Genomic DNA, 19,526 nt, shown 5'->3' with positions numbered 1-19,526 from the left:
CAAATTCTAGAGCTACAGAACCCATGAAATAACAGAGGGAAACAAGTCTCCAGCCCAAGATGGCCTAGATGGTCACTGGCAAGGGTGTATTGCATTGTGCTGGGAGCGGAGTGCAGCTCAGCGTGGGCCGTGACAGACCAGGCCAGGAGTAGACTGGGCAGAGCAGGCTTCAGGGCCCTGAATCACTGAGCTGTGGCAGTTACTGGACTCCTCAACCCACAAACACCAAGGACAACAGAGCAGGTCAGTGGGAAAACTGCTGGATCTGGGTGAGAGAAGTGTGTGGTCCTGCACCAGCCCTGGGGGTGGCGGAGGTGGCACAGTGGCAGCTGCTTCTGGCCCGAGGCCCACATGGTGGGAGGAATCAAGCTGCAGATCAGAGCAGAAGTGCAGAGAGAGCTTTGCTGGCACAGAGACAGGGTTCACTTGCTTTGCCCTGCTTGGATCTGGGTCGCGGTCTTGGTTGGCAGTTATTGGGGGAGGAGGCATGTTGGTGTGGCAGAGCTTGCGGTGACTGTGGAGAGGGAGTCCTCCTGGTAGTTACATGGCAGAAAGGAGTGCTTGCACTTACAGACCAGAGTACAGGCCAGGAGAGGAGCATCATACCATCTCAGAATACTTTCTAGACCCCATACTTCCCTTGGGCAACAGAGGAGGTTATAATACCCAGGACTTCTTCCTGATAGAACCTGATCTGGAGACAAAAGCAGAGAGGGTCTTGGCCCCTTCTGTTGCCACCCAGGAGCAAGCTTTGAAAAAAACTGCACAAATCCCCTGAAGCTTGGGACAAAGCACTCTCCACTCTGAAAGCAGTCGTACGTCATACCCTGACCAAAAGCTCAAAAGTCAAGTAATTGGCTGGGAAGATGAGCAAACATTGTAAAAGGACACAGACTCAGACTACACAATCTTTTTTTTGTGACAAAGAAGATCAAAACATACAGCCAGAAGAAGTCAACAAAGTCAAAGATCCTACATCAAAAGCTTCCAAGAAAAATAAGAAGTGATCTCAGGCCATGGAAGAGCTCAAAAAGGATTTGGAAAATCAAGTAAGAGAAGTAGAGGAAAAATTGGGAAGAGAAATGAGAGTGATGCAAGAAAATCATGAAAAACAAGTCAGTGACTGGCTAAAGGAGACCCAAAAAATACTGAAGAAAATAACACCTTAAAAAATAGACTAACCCAAATTGCAAAAGAACTCCAAAAAGCCATTGAGGAGAAGAATGCCTTAAAAGGCAGAATTAGCCAAATGGAAAAGGAGGTCTAAAAGACCACTGAAGAAAATACCACCTTAAAAATTAGAATGGAGCAAGTGGAGGCTAGTGACTTTATGAGAAATCAAGAAATTATAAAACAGAACCAAAAGAATGAAAAGGTAGAAGACAATGTGAAATATCTCATTGAAAAAACCACTGACCTGGAGAATAGATTCAGGAGAGATGATTTAAAAATTATTGGACTACCTGAAAGCCATGATCAAAAAAAGAGTCTAGACATCATCTTTCAAGTAATTATGAAGGAAAACTGCCCTGATATTCTAGAACCAGAGGCTAAAATAGAAATTGAAAGAATCTACTGATCACCTCTTGAAGAAGATCCCAAAAGAAAACTCCTAGAAATATTGTAGCCAAATTCCAGAGTTCCCAGGTCAAGGAGAAAATATTGCAAGTAGCCAGAAGGAAACAATTTGAGTATTGTGGAAACACAATCAGGATAACACAAGATCTGGTAGCTTCTACATTAAGGGATCGAAGGGCTTGGAATATGACATTCCAGAGGTCGAGGGAGCTAGGATTAAAACCAAAAATCACCTACCCAGCAAAACTGAGTACAATACTTCAGGGCAAAATATGGATTTTCAATAAAATAGAGGATTTTCAAGCATTCTTGATGAAAAGACCAGAGCTGAATAGAAAATTTGACTTTCAAATGCAAGAATCAAGAGAAGCATGAAAAGGTAAACAGGAAAGAGAAATCATAAGGGACTTACTAAAGTTGAACCATTTTGTTTACATTCCTACTTGGTAAGATGATATCTGTAACTCATGTATTCTCAGTATTAGGGTAGTTGAAGGGAATGTATATTATATATATATATATATATAGACAGAAGGCATAGAGTGAGTTGAATATGAAGGGATGATATCTGAAAAAATAAAAATTAAGTGATGAGAGAGGAGTATATTGGGAGAAAGAGAAAGGGAGAGATAGAATGGGGGTAAATTATCTCACATAAAAGTGGCAAGAAAAAGCAGTTATAATGGAAAGGAAGAGGGAGCAGGTGAAAGGGAATGAGTGAATCTTGCTCTCATCGGATTTGACTTATGGAGGGAGTAACATACACACTCAGTTGGGTATCTTACCCTACAGGAAAGTAGGGGGAAGGGGATAAGAGGGGGAAGATGATAGAAGGGAGGGCAGATTGGGGGAGGAGGAGGTCAAAAGCAAACACTTCTAAAAAGGTACAAGGACAATGGAGAATATTGAATTAAGAGGGACAGGATAGAATGGAGGGAGATACAGTTAGTCTTTCACAACATGACTATTATGGAAGTGTTTTGCATAGCAATACATGTCGGGCCTATGTTCAATTGCTTGCCTTCTCAAGGAGGATGGATGGGGAGGGAAGAAGGGAGAGAATTGGGAACTCAAAGTTCTAAAACCAAATGTTCCAAAAAAATTGTTTTTACATGCAACTGGGAAATAAGATATACAGGCAATGGGGTATAGAAATCTATCTTGCCCTACAAGAAAGTAAGGGGAAAGGGGATAAGGTGGGGGGAGGAGTGGGGGTGACATAAGGGAGGGCAGACTGGGGAAAGGGGCAATCAGAATATATGCCATCTTGGGGTGAGGGGAGGGTAGAAATGGGGAGAAAATTTGTAACTCAAAATCTTGTGGAAACCAATGTTGAAAACTAAAAATATTAAATAGACAAAAATGCTAAATAATCAAGGCATATGGAAATATATTAATCAATTGCAACCATAAAAAAATGGAGTATACAGGAGAAACTAATCTTCAAGTGTCAAAGAGAGGTCAAGAAGGATGAGGTTTAAGGAAAGGCCTTTAGATTTGCCAATCAAAGATTGTTATTAAATTTAAAGGGAGCAGTTTCAGTTGACTGATGAGGTTGAAAGCCAGACTGTTATGAGTTAAGAAGAGAATGAGAAGAGACAATGAGGAAGCAGCAATTGTAGAAGGCTCTCTCAAGGAATTTAGCAGGGGAAAAATATAATACAGTAGCTAGCTGAGATAGTCAGATCAAACGAGGGTTTTTTTTTAAGGATGGAATTAAAATGGATGTAGGCCTAGGCAACAGAGAAGCAGCCAGTAGAGAGGGAGTGATGGAAGATGAGTAAGAGTGAAGATGATAGAGGGGGCAACCTGTTGGAGAAAATAGGATAGGATGAGATTAAGGATGTTTGTTGAGGGGTTTGCCTTGTAGTCTGAGACAGAGTGAAAGAGGAGATCATAGGAGAAGATATCTGAGTAATGAGAGAAGAGGCAACTAGCTCTTGGTGAATGGCCTCCATTTTAATGAATGCTTGTTGACAGTCATGATTAATGATGTTGATGATTCAAAAATTAAGTTAAGTACTAGAGAACTTCTTTATAAAGTGATTAATTCTTGATGGTAACTTTGAACCATACATTCCCCAACAAATGAATAATGGATGTTCAGTTTTGATGATGGGTTGGTTCTTCCTTTGTGGCAACAATTTCTAGTCTCTCTCTTTGGCTGTGGGGCTCAGGACATTGGCGAGAAGAATCTCTCTGCATTCCTTTTGACTCCCTCTCCTGGTCAACAGCTGCCAGAAAGAATCCTTTGTCTTTGGCAATAGAGCATTGTCATAGATACAATCTAAAAAAATAAAAACAAATAAATATGCACACAAACATTAATATCCTTTTAAAACAAAAATAGTCAAGAAAGACTAATAAGCACATGAAATATAAGGAAAAATTAAACCTAAAAATACAGGCATATATTCTGATAGCATGGACAGTTAGATTATAAATAAGTACCTCTCCTTTTTTAGTTGATAAATTTTGTTTTTGACACAGCAGAAAAACCTAAACAAACACACAAATAAACTGCCAAAAATGTGTATTTTCCTCCAAATGATTAAGTATAATAGTACAAATTGTTGATTTTGAGTGGTATTTCATGTGTAGCAAGCATGTAGAAATTTCCATTAAACCATTTCTGAATCCACCTAACTATATATACTACTGTATAGCTAACATCTCTTCAGCTTGTCAGAGGATATAATGAGAAACAGGCAAATGTGTTGCTAAAATATGCATATACTGTGATCATAACATTTCCCTTATTTACAAGTGAAAGCAGGAAATGAGGTTATTATGGAATTATTTATTTTTGATGAAGCTGGGCAGTTTTAAAGTGATTGCTGTTTTACTTTCTCACAAAACATTTAATCATGTATTCTAGAGTTTTGCCAAGGATTTTTAGTAAGCTTATTACTTCATAGTGCTTATAATTACTTTCTTGCCCTTTGTAAAAATTAGGGGAACATTTTCTGGTCTCTAGTCCTGGGTGATCTCTCCTGTTTTCAAAGATTTTTCACAAATTACTAATAATGGCTCCCTGATCAAATCCACAAGTTCCTTTAGTATCTTGGGAAGTTATTCATCTATTGATGATTTGAACTCATTGAGAGCAATAAGGTGCTGTCTTACCATCTTCTGAGATAATATTAGTTTTTCATTTCTTGAACTTTTTTTTCTATACTTCCTAAGATGAAGATAAAGATCATTCTTTTTATTTGAGAAGATGTAAGCAGATCTTCCAGTAAATTGGTAAAACAAGAGGTCACAAGAAGTAATGAAGTGAAAAGAGAACTGGATTGAGAGTCAGAGGGCATGTGTTTTAGCTCTATCATTTGCACCTGTGTCACTTTGGGAACCCTTCCCCGCCCAGCCTGTCTGGGCCTCAGTTGCCATCCCTGTAAAGTGACTGGATTGGACAAGATGATTTGTATTGTTCCTTCCAGTTTTAAAATCTGTGATATTGTTATTGTCAGTGAAATGTTTTTTAGATGAGCAAACTAATAAATCAAAGGACAAATAAAAAACCACCAGAATTAGAGCTATATTAGTAACACAGAAAATGAATAAATAAAACAGAGGAACTTGTTCTTTGAAAAAAGAAAAAAATCATTAGCAAATATATTAAAAAAGTGTAGAATAAAAAAATTACCAAAATCAATTTGGGAAAGGGAAGATAATAAATGGAGAATAAAAGAAAAACTTTTATACCTATGCCAAGAAAACAGAATAGAAATAAATGAATGAATATTTATAACAATATTCAAATTGACAACACAGGAGAAACACAACCTAAATAAACCAATATCAGAGTGAGAAATTGAATAGATCAGTGCTGATCTTCCATGTTAAGAGATACCAGGACTAGATGACTTCACAAATAAATTCAATTATACATTCAAAATGCAAATAACTTCTACCACAGTGGTACTCCATTTTTTTTTAGAATGATACCTTATTTACATTAAATAAGATCTCATGGACTGTTACTTGGTGGAGAAAATAGATGATGATAAAAACTTAGTAATTTAGTAATGCTTTGAAATAATTTTGTATTTTACTAATTACAACAGCATTTAATATACATTTGAACAATGGTAATACATGTGAATATGTACTGTTTACTCAGTCTGCTCCCTCATCTGATGAAGAAAGTGTTTTGTGGTGTTGCGTTTTATTTTTCGCATATACTGAGTTTTACTACATTGTTTTAAGAGGAGCGGGTGATCCTGACCTACATTTTAATCAGTACGCTGTTGAAACATCCCCCTCTGATTTTGTTGTTGCTGTTTAGTTATGTGCGACTCTTCATGACCTTATTTGGGGCTTTCTTGGCAAAGATCCTGGAGTAGCTTGCCATTTCCTTCTCCAGCTCATTTTACAGATGAGGAAACTGAGGCAAACAGGGTGAAGTCACTTGCCCAGGGTTGCACAGCTAGATTTGAAATCAGGAAAATGAGTCTCCCTGACTCTAGGTCTGGCACTCTGTCCAATGCACCACCTAGCCACCCTTCTTCCTCTGATGCAGATCAGCAACCCTTCTATAACTTAAAGTATTATAGAGTTGCCTGGGGAAACAGAGATTGTGACTTGGTTACATAGTAGCTTTAAGAGGTGAGGCTGGAGCCTAGGTGTTTCTGACTCTAAGGCTGGCCCTCTTGACACTACGTGATCATATTATTTCTCCCTACATATTTGATTGGAGCTAAATAAAGATCAATCTGACATTGCTTGGTGTGGGCATGTGTACATATATACAAACATACATATGTATGTATGCATGCATGCATAAAAAATCTCCCAGGCACATGAAGCTACAGAAGCCTTGGTGACCAGGGCAAATTTTCTCACCTACCTTGTACATAACATACTTTACTTCCAGGTCTCAAATAGTGCTAGCAAGCAGTAATTATCAAAATTAATTGGTATTTCTATTCTAAAATATAGGAAAAAAATTCAATGAAAAAGATTTGATAGCATTGATAAATCAGTTATAGCAAATTATTGGAAAATATTAAAAATATTCATCATTGAGTTAAAAAATTAGGAAAATTAGATGGCAGTATGGTAAAAATGGGAGTAGGTCTCGTTCTCAAAGCATGTATCATAACTATTACATGGTGATTCTGAGCATAAAATTATTACAAATTAAAAAATAATGGAATGTTAACTATTACAATTATAGAGTTAATTTTTTTTAGCTATCCAAGAAGCCAAAGAAATTATAAGAGAAAAGCTAGATAAAATTAATTATTTAAAAATAAAAAAAGCTTTTATATAACAGAAGACAATAAAAAAGAGAGATGGTGGGGGAAAAGTACTTCTGCTAAATTTCAACATCTCAAATAGATAAAGGATTGTCATGCATTTATAAATAAGATCCATTTCTCAATCGATACATAGTCAATGTGAGCAGACAGTTCTAAAAAGAAGATTATAAATTGTCAGTCACTTGGAAGATTTCAAGCTTTCTAATTGTCATAATCATATAAAATAAAACAATATTGAGATACCACTTCACACCTACCAAAATGGCAAAATAGTGCGGGGTAACAAAATTGAATGCTAATGTACTTGTGAAAAAGCAAGTATTCTATTATACTACTGATAAATTGATACTGATAAACTGTATGATTATTTGGTAATGGCAGCAGAACTATCCAAATCCTTTGATCCGTTTTTCTCCCTTTTAAGATGTACCCTAAGGTTGCTATTGACTGGGGGAAAAAAGAGATCTATTTGTACAGAAGTTTTCCTAGTGCTACCATTCACAATGGCAAAACAAAACAAAAATAAAAAACTAGAAATATTCTATACGTTCTTCACTTGGGGACTTGGCTAAACAAATTATGGAATATGATTTAATTAAATATTATTATGCCATAAGAATGGACAATTATGAAGAATTGAAAGAGTTATGAGAAGACTTTTATAGAATAGTGCAAAGCAATGAAGAAAAGAGAACCAAAGTGGAGATATGTATACTGACTAGTGTGCCAGTAACCATGGTAACATCACTAAAAGCTGACATAAATACACAGAAAAGAAGTTCTGGAGGAGACCTGGAGAAAAATAGGAAAATTTTGTTATCACCTTTTCAAAATTCCTATGTGATTAAAAAAAATTAAAACAGTCTATGAATCACAGAAATCTAAAAATTTATAATTTATGCTTATTTACAATCCATTTGTTGTTTATGTAATTAAATATTTTTGTCAACATTAAAGAGAATAAAAGTATATTTATATATGTTTCTGTATACTTATATGTATGTGTGTGAGTCTATATGTTAGAGTTGGGGAGAGAGAGAAAACAGAATAGGAGTTAAGTGGTTTGGCTTGCTTTCTGTTCCAGTAATCAGTCAACAAACAGTTATTTTGGTTTGTTTGGTGTTTGTGTGTTTAGCAAATAAGGACTTTATTTAAGGGATCTATGATCTCACTGGTGTGGATGATGCTCCCACTCATGTCTTAATAGGAAGTTTTAATGAGTTGTTGTGGCCAAAACATTTCTTCCCATGGTGGCCAGTCTCCTAGGGATAAACCTCTCTTAATTTAGATAGTCTGATGGTCCTCAGATGACAAACATACAGGTCACTACTGGGCCATTTATATTCCTTGGAGTTTGGTAGAACCTTCCATAGCTTATGCTTAATTAATAGTTTTGGAAAACCAAGCATTTCTGCTATGCCACAGGGAGGCATTTAAGGAAGAATCTAGTGGATAAAGAAGAACAATTAACAATCAAATATTATAAATGCTTACTTGCAGTAATAATGATTTTTTAAAGATAGCATTGAACTTGCTGCATTTCAGAGTTTTGTGTACATTTAAATTTGCTCCCCTTCAAATATGACATAGGCTTTTGCGTAAAGATTCATGGTGATTATATGCTATTTTCCAGTTATTTTGAAATGGGAAAATTAATGTTAAAAAATTTATATTAAAAATAATTTTAGAAATCAAATAATTAACTTTGGATATATATATATATATATTTTTTTTTTTGTATTCTCAGCTGGGGAAAGAAAGGTTCCATAAATCTCAGCACTGGGGCTTTTGCAACGATGTTGCCATGCTACTGAATGAAGATAACCCTGGAATAGGTGGTGAACCTCTACTTGGACAACGTTTTAAACCTAAATACAGCGTTTTCCCTCGAGGACTAGGAAGTGATGTGCCATCGTGGGTAGCATTTGACAAACAGGTATGCTATTGACCTTATTAGAAATACAGTTGTAAAAGCCAAAAAAATACACAGAGTTATTTCAGCATGAAAACCCTCAGGTAGGAGATTGTATTTGAATGGATTTGGGAAAATGGTGGTAGGAGTGGCCTGGAACAATGTCACTTGTTATGTGCTTTTTCTTTAAACAAACAAACAAATAAATATAGACTAGCCCTAAGTAGCTTTAAAAGAAAAAAAGAAAACCCTAACACCTAAATGTTTTTGCTTTTCTTTCCCCCCTGCCTAGCCTTCAAACACTTTTTTGTAGTCTTCCGTAGTGATCTCCAAATATTTTTGATCACACACTTTTATCAGTAGTTTCTTTTCTCCTGGTGGGTGTGCTGGTGGGAACAAGAGAATTTTTTCAATGGCACCTGGGGTTGAAGCTTGATTATAACTGCTCTGGGAGACTGATGCCCATCTCAGGAGGATGCAGATTGGGTCGTTGAGTAAGGGAGAAAAGGTGTGTTTGTGTGATGAGTGAAGGGTAGGAGTGGTTGTGTTGGATACATGCCCAGTGATTAGCTATTGTTGGAGGAGAAGGATGAGAATTCTTTTCCTACCCTTTGATACTTTGATCACACTAAGCAGTGGGATGATCATGTCATGGTTCCCTTACAGCTCCAATCAATATTATTAGGTGTGCCTGTTAAGATGCTTTTAGTCAAGTCAATTTTTTCAACCAGATTGTCTTATGAATTGAGAGCAAGTAAAGATAATGAAAAGAATCATGTCATACTCTCTAATTATAACCATCTCTCTAATTGCAAAAATGATAGAGTGACAACTGAGGAATAACAGAATTTGTCAAGGTAAAAATCATAGTGCTAAAAATTGAGTTTTTTATTTGTCAAAGAGCTGAATTTATATGTATGTGTGTGTGTATGTGTGTGTGTATATGTGTGTATATATGTGTACATATATGTACATATACATATAATATATATTCATGTATGTAAATACACACAAAAGTTAATAACATTTATCTGGGAAAATTTGAAAACCAGAAATAAAATGAAAGTATCATTGTCTTAAATAATTATAACTCACTTATTTCTAATGAGTGATCCTAAGGATTCTCTAGCTACTTGAATTGATTTATGATCTCATGCATGTGAGCACTCCCATCAGTGTTGCAAATCAGAGGCCAACCATGGCATTCTTGGAATTTGGGTATAATGTTCCTGGGAGTTTTCATTTTGGGATTTATTTCAGGAGGTGACCAGTAGACCCTTTTTATTTACTCTTCTCCATCTGGTTTGAAAAGGTCTGACAGTTTTAAGACTTATTGAAATGTAACGTCTAGGCACTATTTTTTGTTTTTTGTTTTTGTTTTTTTTTGGTCATGGTGTTCAAATAGTTCAAAGATTCTTAAATTATTTTCTTCTTAATCTGCTTTCCAGGTCATTTGATTTTGCTATGAGATAACTTGCATTTTCTTCTGTTTTTTTTCCCCAGCCTTTTTACTTTGTTTTAACCTTTCTTACTCTTTTATGGAGTCATTGGCTTCAATTTGGTCCATTCAGATTTTCAGGGAGTTTATTGCTCGGACAAGGTCTTGTAGCCCCTGTGCCAGCAGTTAATTCTCTTTCCAATTCTTTCTTCCATAGCTTTTATTTCTTTTCCATTTTTTTCCTCAGGTATTTTTATTTCATTTATAAAAACTCTCCTTAAAATTTTTTAAATTCTTGCTTCATCTCTTCTAGCAATCTTAGTTGAGTTTATGCTTAAATGATATTCTTTTCTGAGGCAATGTTTGTAGATGTTTTAGAGACAATCTTTTCTTCTTTGTATCTTGAATATCCCTGCCATCATAATAGCTCATTACTGTATGGTTCTTTTTGTTTGTTTGGGCATGTGTAAGAGTAAGATTCCTGATGGATTCAGCCCCTATCAGCCAACTGGGAAGTTCTCTTGCTTCAGAGTAACAGAATTGTAGGTTCCCCTTTGGTATGGGATTCCTTCCTTGGTTAGTCCTCTGCAGGATAGACTACATGTTGAGAGTGAGACTCTGCTCTGGCTTGGAATCTGAGCCATGTCACTGCTATTGCTACTGCTGCTGGCTTCTGAACTTCTTCCTCTCTGGGTCCTCTGCCCAGGGTCTCCCTACATAGGAACACCACTCCCCTGTGCAGGTCTCCTTGTCAGTCTGCCCTGGATCTGTGATCTGGAACTCAATAGTGGTTGGCAAAGCTGCTGTTTGGCTCCTATCCCTGTCACAGTGCCCTGGTATGGTTTTGGGGTGCCTTGGTAAGGGGCTTTTGCTTGGGGGCTGGAGTGCTTATAGTGCAATGTGAAGACTCCCTTTCTGTCTACCTATGCCACACTCATCTGGACAGATGACTCATGTGACTTGAATGGGGATTTTGCCATCAAGATTGGGTCTACTGCATTTTCTAAATCAATTTGGAGAAGTTCATGTAGCTGAACTCACTGTACTGCTTCCTACCACTATACAATCTTGGCTCCTTCCCCCCACAGTGTTTTTTTTTAGGTCAAATTAATAGACCCTAGGATGCATTAATTCACCACAACAATATATGGATTTTATTAGAGAATCCATTACCTAATCAAGTTTTTATTTAGATGTCATTGCCTCATTTTTGACCCCAATGGCACAATTCATATTACTATCAAAACAAAGAAGTTTTAGGTTAATAATCTTAAATCCTTATTCTTATAGGTATAGGAAGAGATCATATTGTTTAGGGACTTTAATCTGGGGAGTCACTGTAGAAATGTCTTATCTCACATCCCATATATAATGAAAGCAGATGTTCCTATGTATGCATCTGGAGAGGGAATAGGAGTTAGGTTTTGTTTGCTCTCCATTATTCTTCACCTTTATTCAACTAATCAACATTGATTGGATAAATTGAAGCATATAACTTTATCCTTGGGAGACTTTCACTAGCCAACTTAAGATTTAATATAAAATCCTAAATTGGTCCATGGACCTCCATTTCTAAAAAATTGTTTGTGTGCCTGATGTAGGTAATAGATTTTTCCTCCCTTTTTCTTTTCTAGTTTCCTTATCTAGAATAGGCTGGGGTACATAATAAATGCCCAATAAATACATGATTTTAAAAATAACAAATGTGTTTAGGTGGCATTGTGCAATCGTTTTCTATTGTTGTCTACCCTGAAAGTAACTTTGTGCTATGGTTCCCCAATAAATAAATTGTCAAGAGCCCATAGATAACAGATTCAGTTTTTCAGTCCTGGCTTCGTAAAGGAGTACTGACAGCATTTCAGGGAGCATATTCTACTGAATGTCTAATGCTGCTGCAAGTACATTAAAACATTTTCTTGCATTTTTTTTCAAATTATAAGCTATGTTAAATTCTTTTTAAAAATATTTAATTTATAAATTTAAAACCATATTTTGTAGTCTTTTAGTTGGTTATAAAATAATGTAGAATATTTTATGAGAGTGGTATAATTTTAGCTTCAGACTATTTGAGAAGCTGCTATAGTAGCTTAGAGACTCCAGTTCTAACTAAATGGAACATAATTCCTTCAGGTTTTTGCCGTTGTTGTTGGTCAGCTTCTATTAAATATTCATTAAGGTTGAGATCAGATACTAAAGCTATGAAATATTTACTTGCTTTAATGAGGCTATGAACCACATACTGCATCTTAGTTAATACCCAGGACAAATACTTAGGCACTTTCTAAATTAGGGGTTCCATAAACAAATCAAGACCTGTTCATTGTATTCTTTTGAAATTAGCCTCACCCCTAACCCTTGCATCGGGGAATATAGAAGCTTCCAGATGTTAGCATCTTATTTAGAATTACTGCCTTTGTTATTTAAGTACAATAACTCAGACACAAAGGAAGACCCTTCTCCCAGTTTTCAGTAGATCTTAAGGTCTCCCTGACAATGCATTGCTCAGACTGCAGATTCACAGATAGGATGCAATTTCAGGGAGTCCAGAGAGCAACAATCAATTTCTCTTTTCAGTTTAAGGTTATGGTTTGGCACTTTCTGATTTTTGGCTGTTACAGTCACATATGACCAGTTACAGGATCTTACATTTAAAGACAAAATAAGACCTTAGAGATCATATAGTCAGTTGACTTACTTTACAAGTGAGAAAACTGAGGACCAGAGAAATTCAGTGACTTGCCCCAAATTGGACACTCATACTGCTTCCAGTCATTTGCTATCTATAGAGGAATAATCTGGAAACATCCAGATAATGGAATTATATAGAATGTCTTTTTTATGGTTTTTTTTTCTTTTACAACTTATTGCTCTAATCAATTTGTTATTTTATATAAACAGGGTTAGCCTAGTGAAGTGGGAGGGAAAAGGCACATCTAATGCAATATTATTGTATTCGTAATGTTTATAACTGCAAAGATTGGTAACTTACTGAGAATTTGATAGTTTCTAAATACGTAGAATTAATGCATAGTTGCTTTGCATTATTACTTTTTTACATTTTTTTATTTCTTTTAAGTAATTCTTTTAATTATTCTGAATTTGGGAAATATATAAGGAAATAAATAAAAATCCAATCCAACATAGATAAATGTTCATTGGTGGGTTTCTAGGTCAAAAATACAGCCTGTAGGGATCAGTTTTCATTTGAGTTTGACACCATTTCATTTTAGGGAATCATGGATTTAAAGCTAAAAGGGGACTTTAGAGGACATCCATCTTGTCCAGCCGGAAGATGAAGCCTGGGGAGGTTTAAATGATTGGATAATAGTGGTAAACTGCCAACACTCTTTCTACCGCTGAGTGTTTTATGTGGCTTTTCCAAGGCCACTCATGGTTAGTAACAGAGCTGGGATTCAAAGCAAGAGTCCTCTGCCTCCAAGCCGTGTATTCTTTCAATTACAATATCTCCCCCTAAGAATGGTGAAATTATGACCTTAGGTGTATGTTTACAAAGAGAAAAAAACCAGGTTGACTAAGCTAAACTTTTAAACTAAAAATATGAACTGCTTCTGAGTGTTTCATGTAAAGTAGGGAGAAACTCCAATAGTCCTTCACCTCTCTGGCATCTTTCATTCTCTTCAAGGTGATAAAAAAGACTTTAATTGTATGGATATGGACATTATAGTCAATTTTTTTGCGTGATTTCAAATTGCTTTCCAGATTCTATGGCTTTCTCTCTTTTGAAAGGCTAGCTTCTCAATAAAAAGAGTCTTAAGGTGTATTTGTAGGAAGTATGAAGAGTCATACCATAGTAATGCTTAACATTTTTAGTTTTATGCATTAGTCAGAACATAAAGTAGCTTTTTAAAAATTATAATTCTATGGATAGCTTCTGTTTTTACATTATCTGGATTTCACACTGTAGCTTTCTCTCAACCTACATCCAGAAAAACATCCCTTATAACAATGAATTTAAGAAGAGGTAGAAAAGGGGCAGAGCCAAGATGGCAGCTGGAAAGCAGGGACTAGTGTGAGCTCCCCTCTGAGTCCCTCCAAAAACCTATAAAAAATGGCTCTGAACCAGTTCTAGAACAGCAGAACCCACAAAACAGCAGAGGGAAGCAGGGCAGCCCAGGACAGCCTGGATGGTCTCTGGGTGAGGTCTATCCCACACGGAGCTGGGACCTGGGAGCTGGGAGCTGGGAGCAGAGCAGAGCCCAGTGTGAGCGGGGTCGACCAACCAGACGAGGAGCCGGGCGGAGAGGGCCTTAGCACCCTGAATCAGTGAGCTGCGACAGTTACCAGACTTCTCAACCCACAAACACCAAAGACAGCGAAGAAGGTTGATGGGAAAAGCCACGGGAGTGGAAGGAATTCGTGGTTCTGCCACCGCCCCAGGGCAGCAGAGGTGGGGCAGCTACAGCTGCAGTTGCTTCCGGCCCCAGGCCCACCTGGTGGGAGGAATTAAGTGGCGGATCCGAGCAGGAGTGCACAGCCTGCTGAAGATCTAAGCCCAGTCCGGGTTGGGGATTCTTGGGGAAGGAGGAGTGCTGGTGTGGCAGAGCTGGCGCATCCCCCCCAAATGTGGAACATAGAACTCTTTAGTCTACAAGCAGTCATACCCCGCTGAAAAACTCAAGGGTCAAGTTAGTTGGTTGGGAATATGGCCAGGCAGCAGAAATGCATCCAGATTCAGTCTCAGACTTTGGATTCTTTCTTTGGTGACAAAGAAGACCAAAACATACAGACAGAAGAAGTTAACAAAGTCAAAGAGCCTACAACAGAAGCCTCCAAGAAAAACATGAACTGGTCCCAGGCCATGGAAGAGCTCAAAAAGGATCTGGAAAAGCAAGTTAGAGAAGTAGAGGAAAAATTGGGAAGAGAAATGAGAAGGATGCAAGAAAACCATGAAAAACAAGTCAATGACTTGCTAAAGGAGACCCAAAAAATACTGAAAAATACACTGAAGAAAACAACACCTTAAAAAATAGACTAACTCAAATGTCAAAAGAGCTCCAAAAAGCCAATGAGGAGAAGAATGCCTTGAAAGGCAGAATTAGCCAAATGGAAAAGGAGGTCCAACAGACCACTGAAGAAAATACCACCTTAAAAATTAGATTGGAGCAAGTGGAAGCTAGTGACTTTATGAGAAATCAGGATATTATAAAACAGAACCAAATGAATGAAAAAATGGAAGACAATGTGAAATATCTCATTGGAAAAACCACTGACCTGGAAAATAGATCCAGGAGAGATAATTTAAAAATTATTGGACTACCTGAAAGGCATGATCAAAAAAAAGAGCCTAGATATCATCTTTCATGAAATTATCAAGGAGAATTGCCCTGATATTCTAGAGCCAGAGGGTAAAATAGAAATTGAAAGAATCCATCGATCACCTCCTCCAATAGATCCCAAAAAGAAATCTCCTAGGAATATTGTCACCAAATTCCAGAGCTCCCGGATCAAGGAGAAAATACTGCAAGCAGCCAGAAAGAAACAATTTGAGTATTGTGGAAATATAATCAGAATAACCCAAGATCTAGCAGCTTCTACATTAAGAGATCGAAGGGCTTAGAATATGATATTCTGGAGGTCAACGGAGCTAGGATTAAAACCTAGAATCACCTACCCAGCAAAACTGAGTATCATGCTCCAAGGCAAAATATGGACTTTCAGTAAAATAGAGGACTTTCAAGCTTTCTTAGTGAAAAGACCAGAGCTGAATAGAAAATTTGACTTTCAAACACAAGAATCAAGAGAAGCATGAAAAGGTAATTAAGAAAAAGAAATCGCAAGGGACTTACTAAAGTTGAACTGTTTTGTTTACATTCCTACATGGAAAGATGATGTGTATGATTCATGAGACCTCAGTATTAGGGTAGCTGAAGGGAATATGCATATATATATATGTTTATGTATATATATGTATATATAAGTGAATGTGTATGTATGTATATATGTATGTGTGTGTGTGTATATATATATATATATATATATAGATAGATAGATATATAGAGAGAGAGAGAGAGAGAGAGAGAGAGAGAGAGAGAGAGAGAGAGAAAGCAGACACAGGGTGAGTTGAAGATGGATGAAGCGAAGATATCTAAAAGAAATAAAATCAAATTAAGGGATGAGAGAGGAATATATTGAGAGAGGGAGATAGGGAGAGATAGAATGGGGTGGATTATCTCGAATAAAGGGGGCAAGAGGAAGCAGTTCTGTGGGAGGAGGGGAGAGGGCAGGTGAGGGGGGAATGAGTGAATCTTGCTCTCATCAAATTTGACCTGAGGAGGGAATACCATACATACTCAATTGTGTATCTTAGCCCACAGGAAAGAAGAGGGAAGAAGATAAAAAAAGGGGGGGATGATGGAGGGGAGGGCAGATGGGGGTGGACGTAATCAAAAACAAACACTCTGGAAAGGGGACAGGGTCAAGGGAGAAAATTCAATAAAGGGGGATGGGTTGGGAAGGAGCAAAATATAGTTAGTCTTTCACAACATGAGTATTGTGGAAGGGTTATACATAATGATACGCATGTGGCCTATGTTGAATTCCTTGACTTCTTAGGGAGGGTGGGTGGGAAGGGAAGAGGAGAGAGAATTTGGAACTCAAAGTTTTAAAAACAGATGTTCAAAAACAAAAAAAAAGTTTTTGCACGCAATTAGAAAATAAGATACACAGGCAATGGGGCATAGAAATTTATCTTGCCCTACAAGAAAGGAAGGGAAAAGGAGATGGGAGGAGAGTGGGGTGACAGAAGGGAGGGCTGACTGGGGAACAGGGCAACCAGAATATATGCCATCTGGGAGTGGGGGGAGGGTAGAAATGGGGAGAAAATTTGTAATTCAAACTCTTGTGAAAATCAATGCTGAAAACTAAATATGTTAAATAAATAAATTAAAATTAAAAAAAAAATAAAAAAAAGAAGAGGTAGAAAAGAACATTCAGGAAAACTAATCAACTTACCAAAATATTCTGATTATATATTCAACAAAGGTAGGCCCATTGAGTCCTTTCTGGCTCCTTTGATTGAGTTGCCTAGGTTTTGCTTGAAGGACAGGGATTAGGGAAGGGGATGAGCTGCTTTGTTTTGTAGCTGATGATCGTGATCCTGGCTACCTATGTTATTAGCAGCAAGGGGTCAAGGATTGAAGTGATGCGGACCAGCATAGTTGTGGGTATATGGAGGCATGAGTTAACTCCCCATATGCCAATAAAAAATGCTGGAACTTTTGTGAGGAAAGAGGCTGTGGAACAGATCTGGAGTAGTGTGAGTTAACCTTTTCTCCAGCTGGATTGATTGGGCACCTAGCTCTGAGTCCTTTGGGCAAGAAAGTCAATTAAGTTTTTAGACTTTGGTAGGGCTCTCCTGAGACCCCAAGGAAACTCCTTGGCAGCTGCTTTTAATTTCCTTGCCAGTGGTTTTTCCTTTCCTAAACTATTAATTACCCTTCACACTGCTTTTATCTGGGAACAATTTAATATGATTTTAATTAAATGCCCAGGGTTTGAGTGGTCTGTTGTTTCAGATCCATAATCATGACCAGGATATCTATATAGAAATGCTGTTGATTTTTGTGAGTTTACTTTCTTACTCTGCAACTTTACTGAGGCTATTATCTTACTCTTTTTTTTTTTTGCTTAGATCACCATTTCATCATCATATAGGGTTAGATTCCTTTCCTTTTGCATATATCTGTGCCTTTATTTCTTTTACTGCTATTACTAGCATTTCTAGACAAGTCAAGTAATAGCAGGGAAAGAAGACATACTCGCTTTACTCCTCTATTTACTGGAAAAGCTTCTAGTGTTTCTCTGTTGTAGCTTTTGGTTTAGATCAGGGCTGTCCAGCCTTAGGCTTTTATTGAAACAATAGACAATATATTTTGATTTGCCATTTTAGTGAGAACTCTGCAGTAGCTTGGCTTCCCTTAGTAAAGCATTTATGTAAATTTCTATGCTTGTAGGTGGGCCACGTAAACTGCACTGTAGGCTGCATGTGGCCTGCATTTTGGACAGCCCTGGTTTAGACAGATGATTTTTATTATATTAAAAAAAAGATCCTTTAATGCCTATACTTTGTAGTTTTTAATGAGGTTCATATTTTATCAAAGACTTTTTCTTCATTTATTATTCCCTCTTTCCTCATGCCTTATGACTCCTGACTCTCTCATTCTTTCTCACCGGGACCTTCATTTCCTCTACCCCTCAGCTCTTTCTCATGTCATTAGTCTTCTACTGGCTACACTATTCTACCTTGTCTATCTCAGTCCCTTGGTGAACTTGTTGAACTCTATACTATCTTATATTCTCATATCCCTTCCCCTTTGTCTTGTATATGGTGACACCTTACCCAACCCCAACCTTGTGGGAATGATCTTCCTCCTTTGCTCTATTCACGTGCTTTTGGATGGAGCTGAAGAAAGTCAAAGACTGTGCCAACTGGGTCCGCCACAGATTTATGTTATCTAATCTCAACTGGGTTTTCATTGCAGCAAGACCATCCTTCCCTCACTTTCTTCCCTTTCACTCCTGTTTATGATAAAGAGATGATCATTCCCCCCCTGCCAAAGCCAATTCCTCTACATGCACCCTGGATCCTATCCCCTCCTGGCTACCTCAGCAGATTTTCCCGGTTCTCTAATCTTCGTTCTCTCCCCAGATATTTATACCCTAGCTGCTGCCCCTAATAATGATGGTGATGGTGAGGATAACAGTGATGAAGAAGATGATGATGACAACAGCATTTTATATAGTGCTTTAAAGTTTGCAGAGTGTTTTACAAATAACTCATTTTATCTCCACAACAGCTCTGGAGTGGTGTATTATCTTCATTTTACTGATGAGAAAGCATAAACATATCTATATCTCCCACATCTTTAACAAACCCCTACTTCATCCAACAATCTCCACTATCTAATAATGCATTACATCTCTCCTCTCCTTCTGTACTAAACTCCTTGAGAAACCCATCTTCACTTTCCTTTGAGTTTTGTTATTTTTGTCCCTCCTCCCTTTCTTCTGAATTTTTATTTTTGCTTTATCTGAGAGCATAGTTGCGACTCCTGCTTTTCCGGACTTGCATAGTGAATTTTGTTCTAACCTCTCAATTTGATTCTGTGCTTTTTAGATGTATTTCTTATAAACAGCAGATTATGACATTTTCTTATTCTTTCTAATGCATTCATTTTATTGGATTATTTAGTCCATTCACATTTAAAATTATGAGAGCTATGATACTTTTTCCTCTATTTGTCTTTAGCATATTTAGGTTGTTTTAATAACTTTAATAACTTTAAAGTCAGTACTTTGAACCTTTACATTAGTT

General features: G+C 37.2%; 1 protein-coding gene across 1 annotated transcript in view; it reads left to right on the top strand.

Annotated features, from left to right (window-relative positions):
* Positions 1-19,526, top strand: part of EFHC2 (EF-hand domain containing 2) — a 280,790-nt gene that overhangs the window by 69,922 nt on the left and 191,342 nt on the right. Inside the window, 1 exon segment of the mRNA XM_036747276.1 lies at positions 8,590-8,778. Within this exon segment, the coding sequence (XP_036603171.1) occupies positions 8,590-8,778 (189 nt within the window).

Source organism: Trichosurus vulpecula, chromosome 2 (genome assembly GCF_011100635.1).
Source record: "Trichosurus vulpecula isolate mTriVul1 chromosome 2, mTriVul1.pri, whole genome shotgun sequence".
In the NCBI taxonomy this organism is placed as follows: domain Eukaryota; kingdom Metazoa; phylum Chordata; class Mammalia; order Diprotodontia; family Phalangeridae; genus Trichosurus; species Trichosurus vulpecula.
This window is presented reverse-complemented; position numbering and strand designations above follow the sequence as displayed.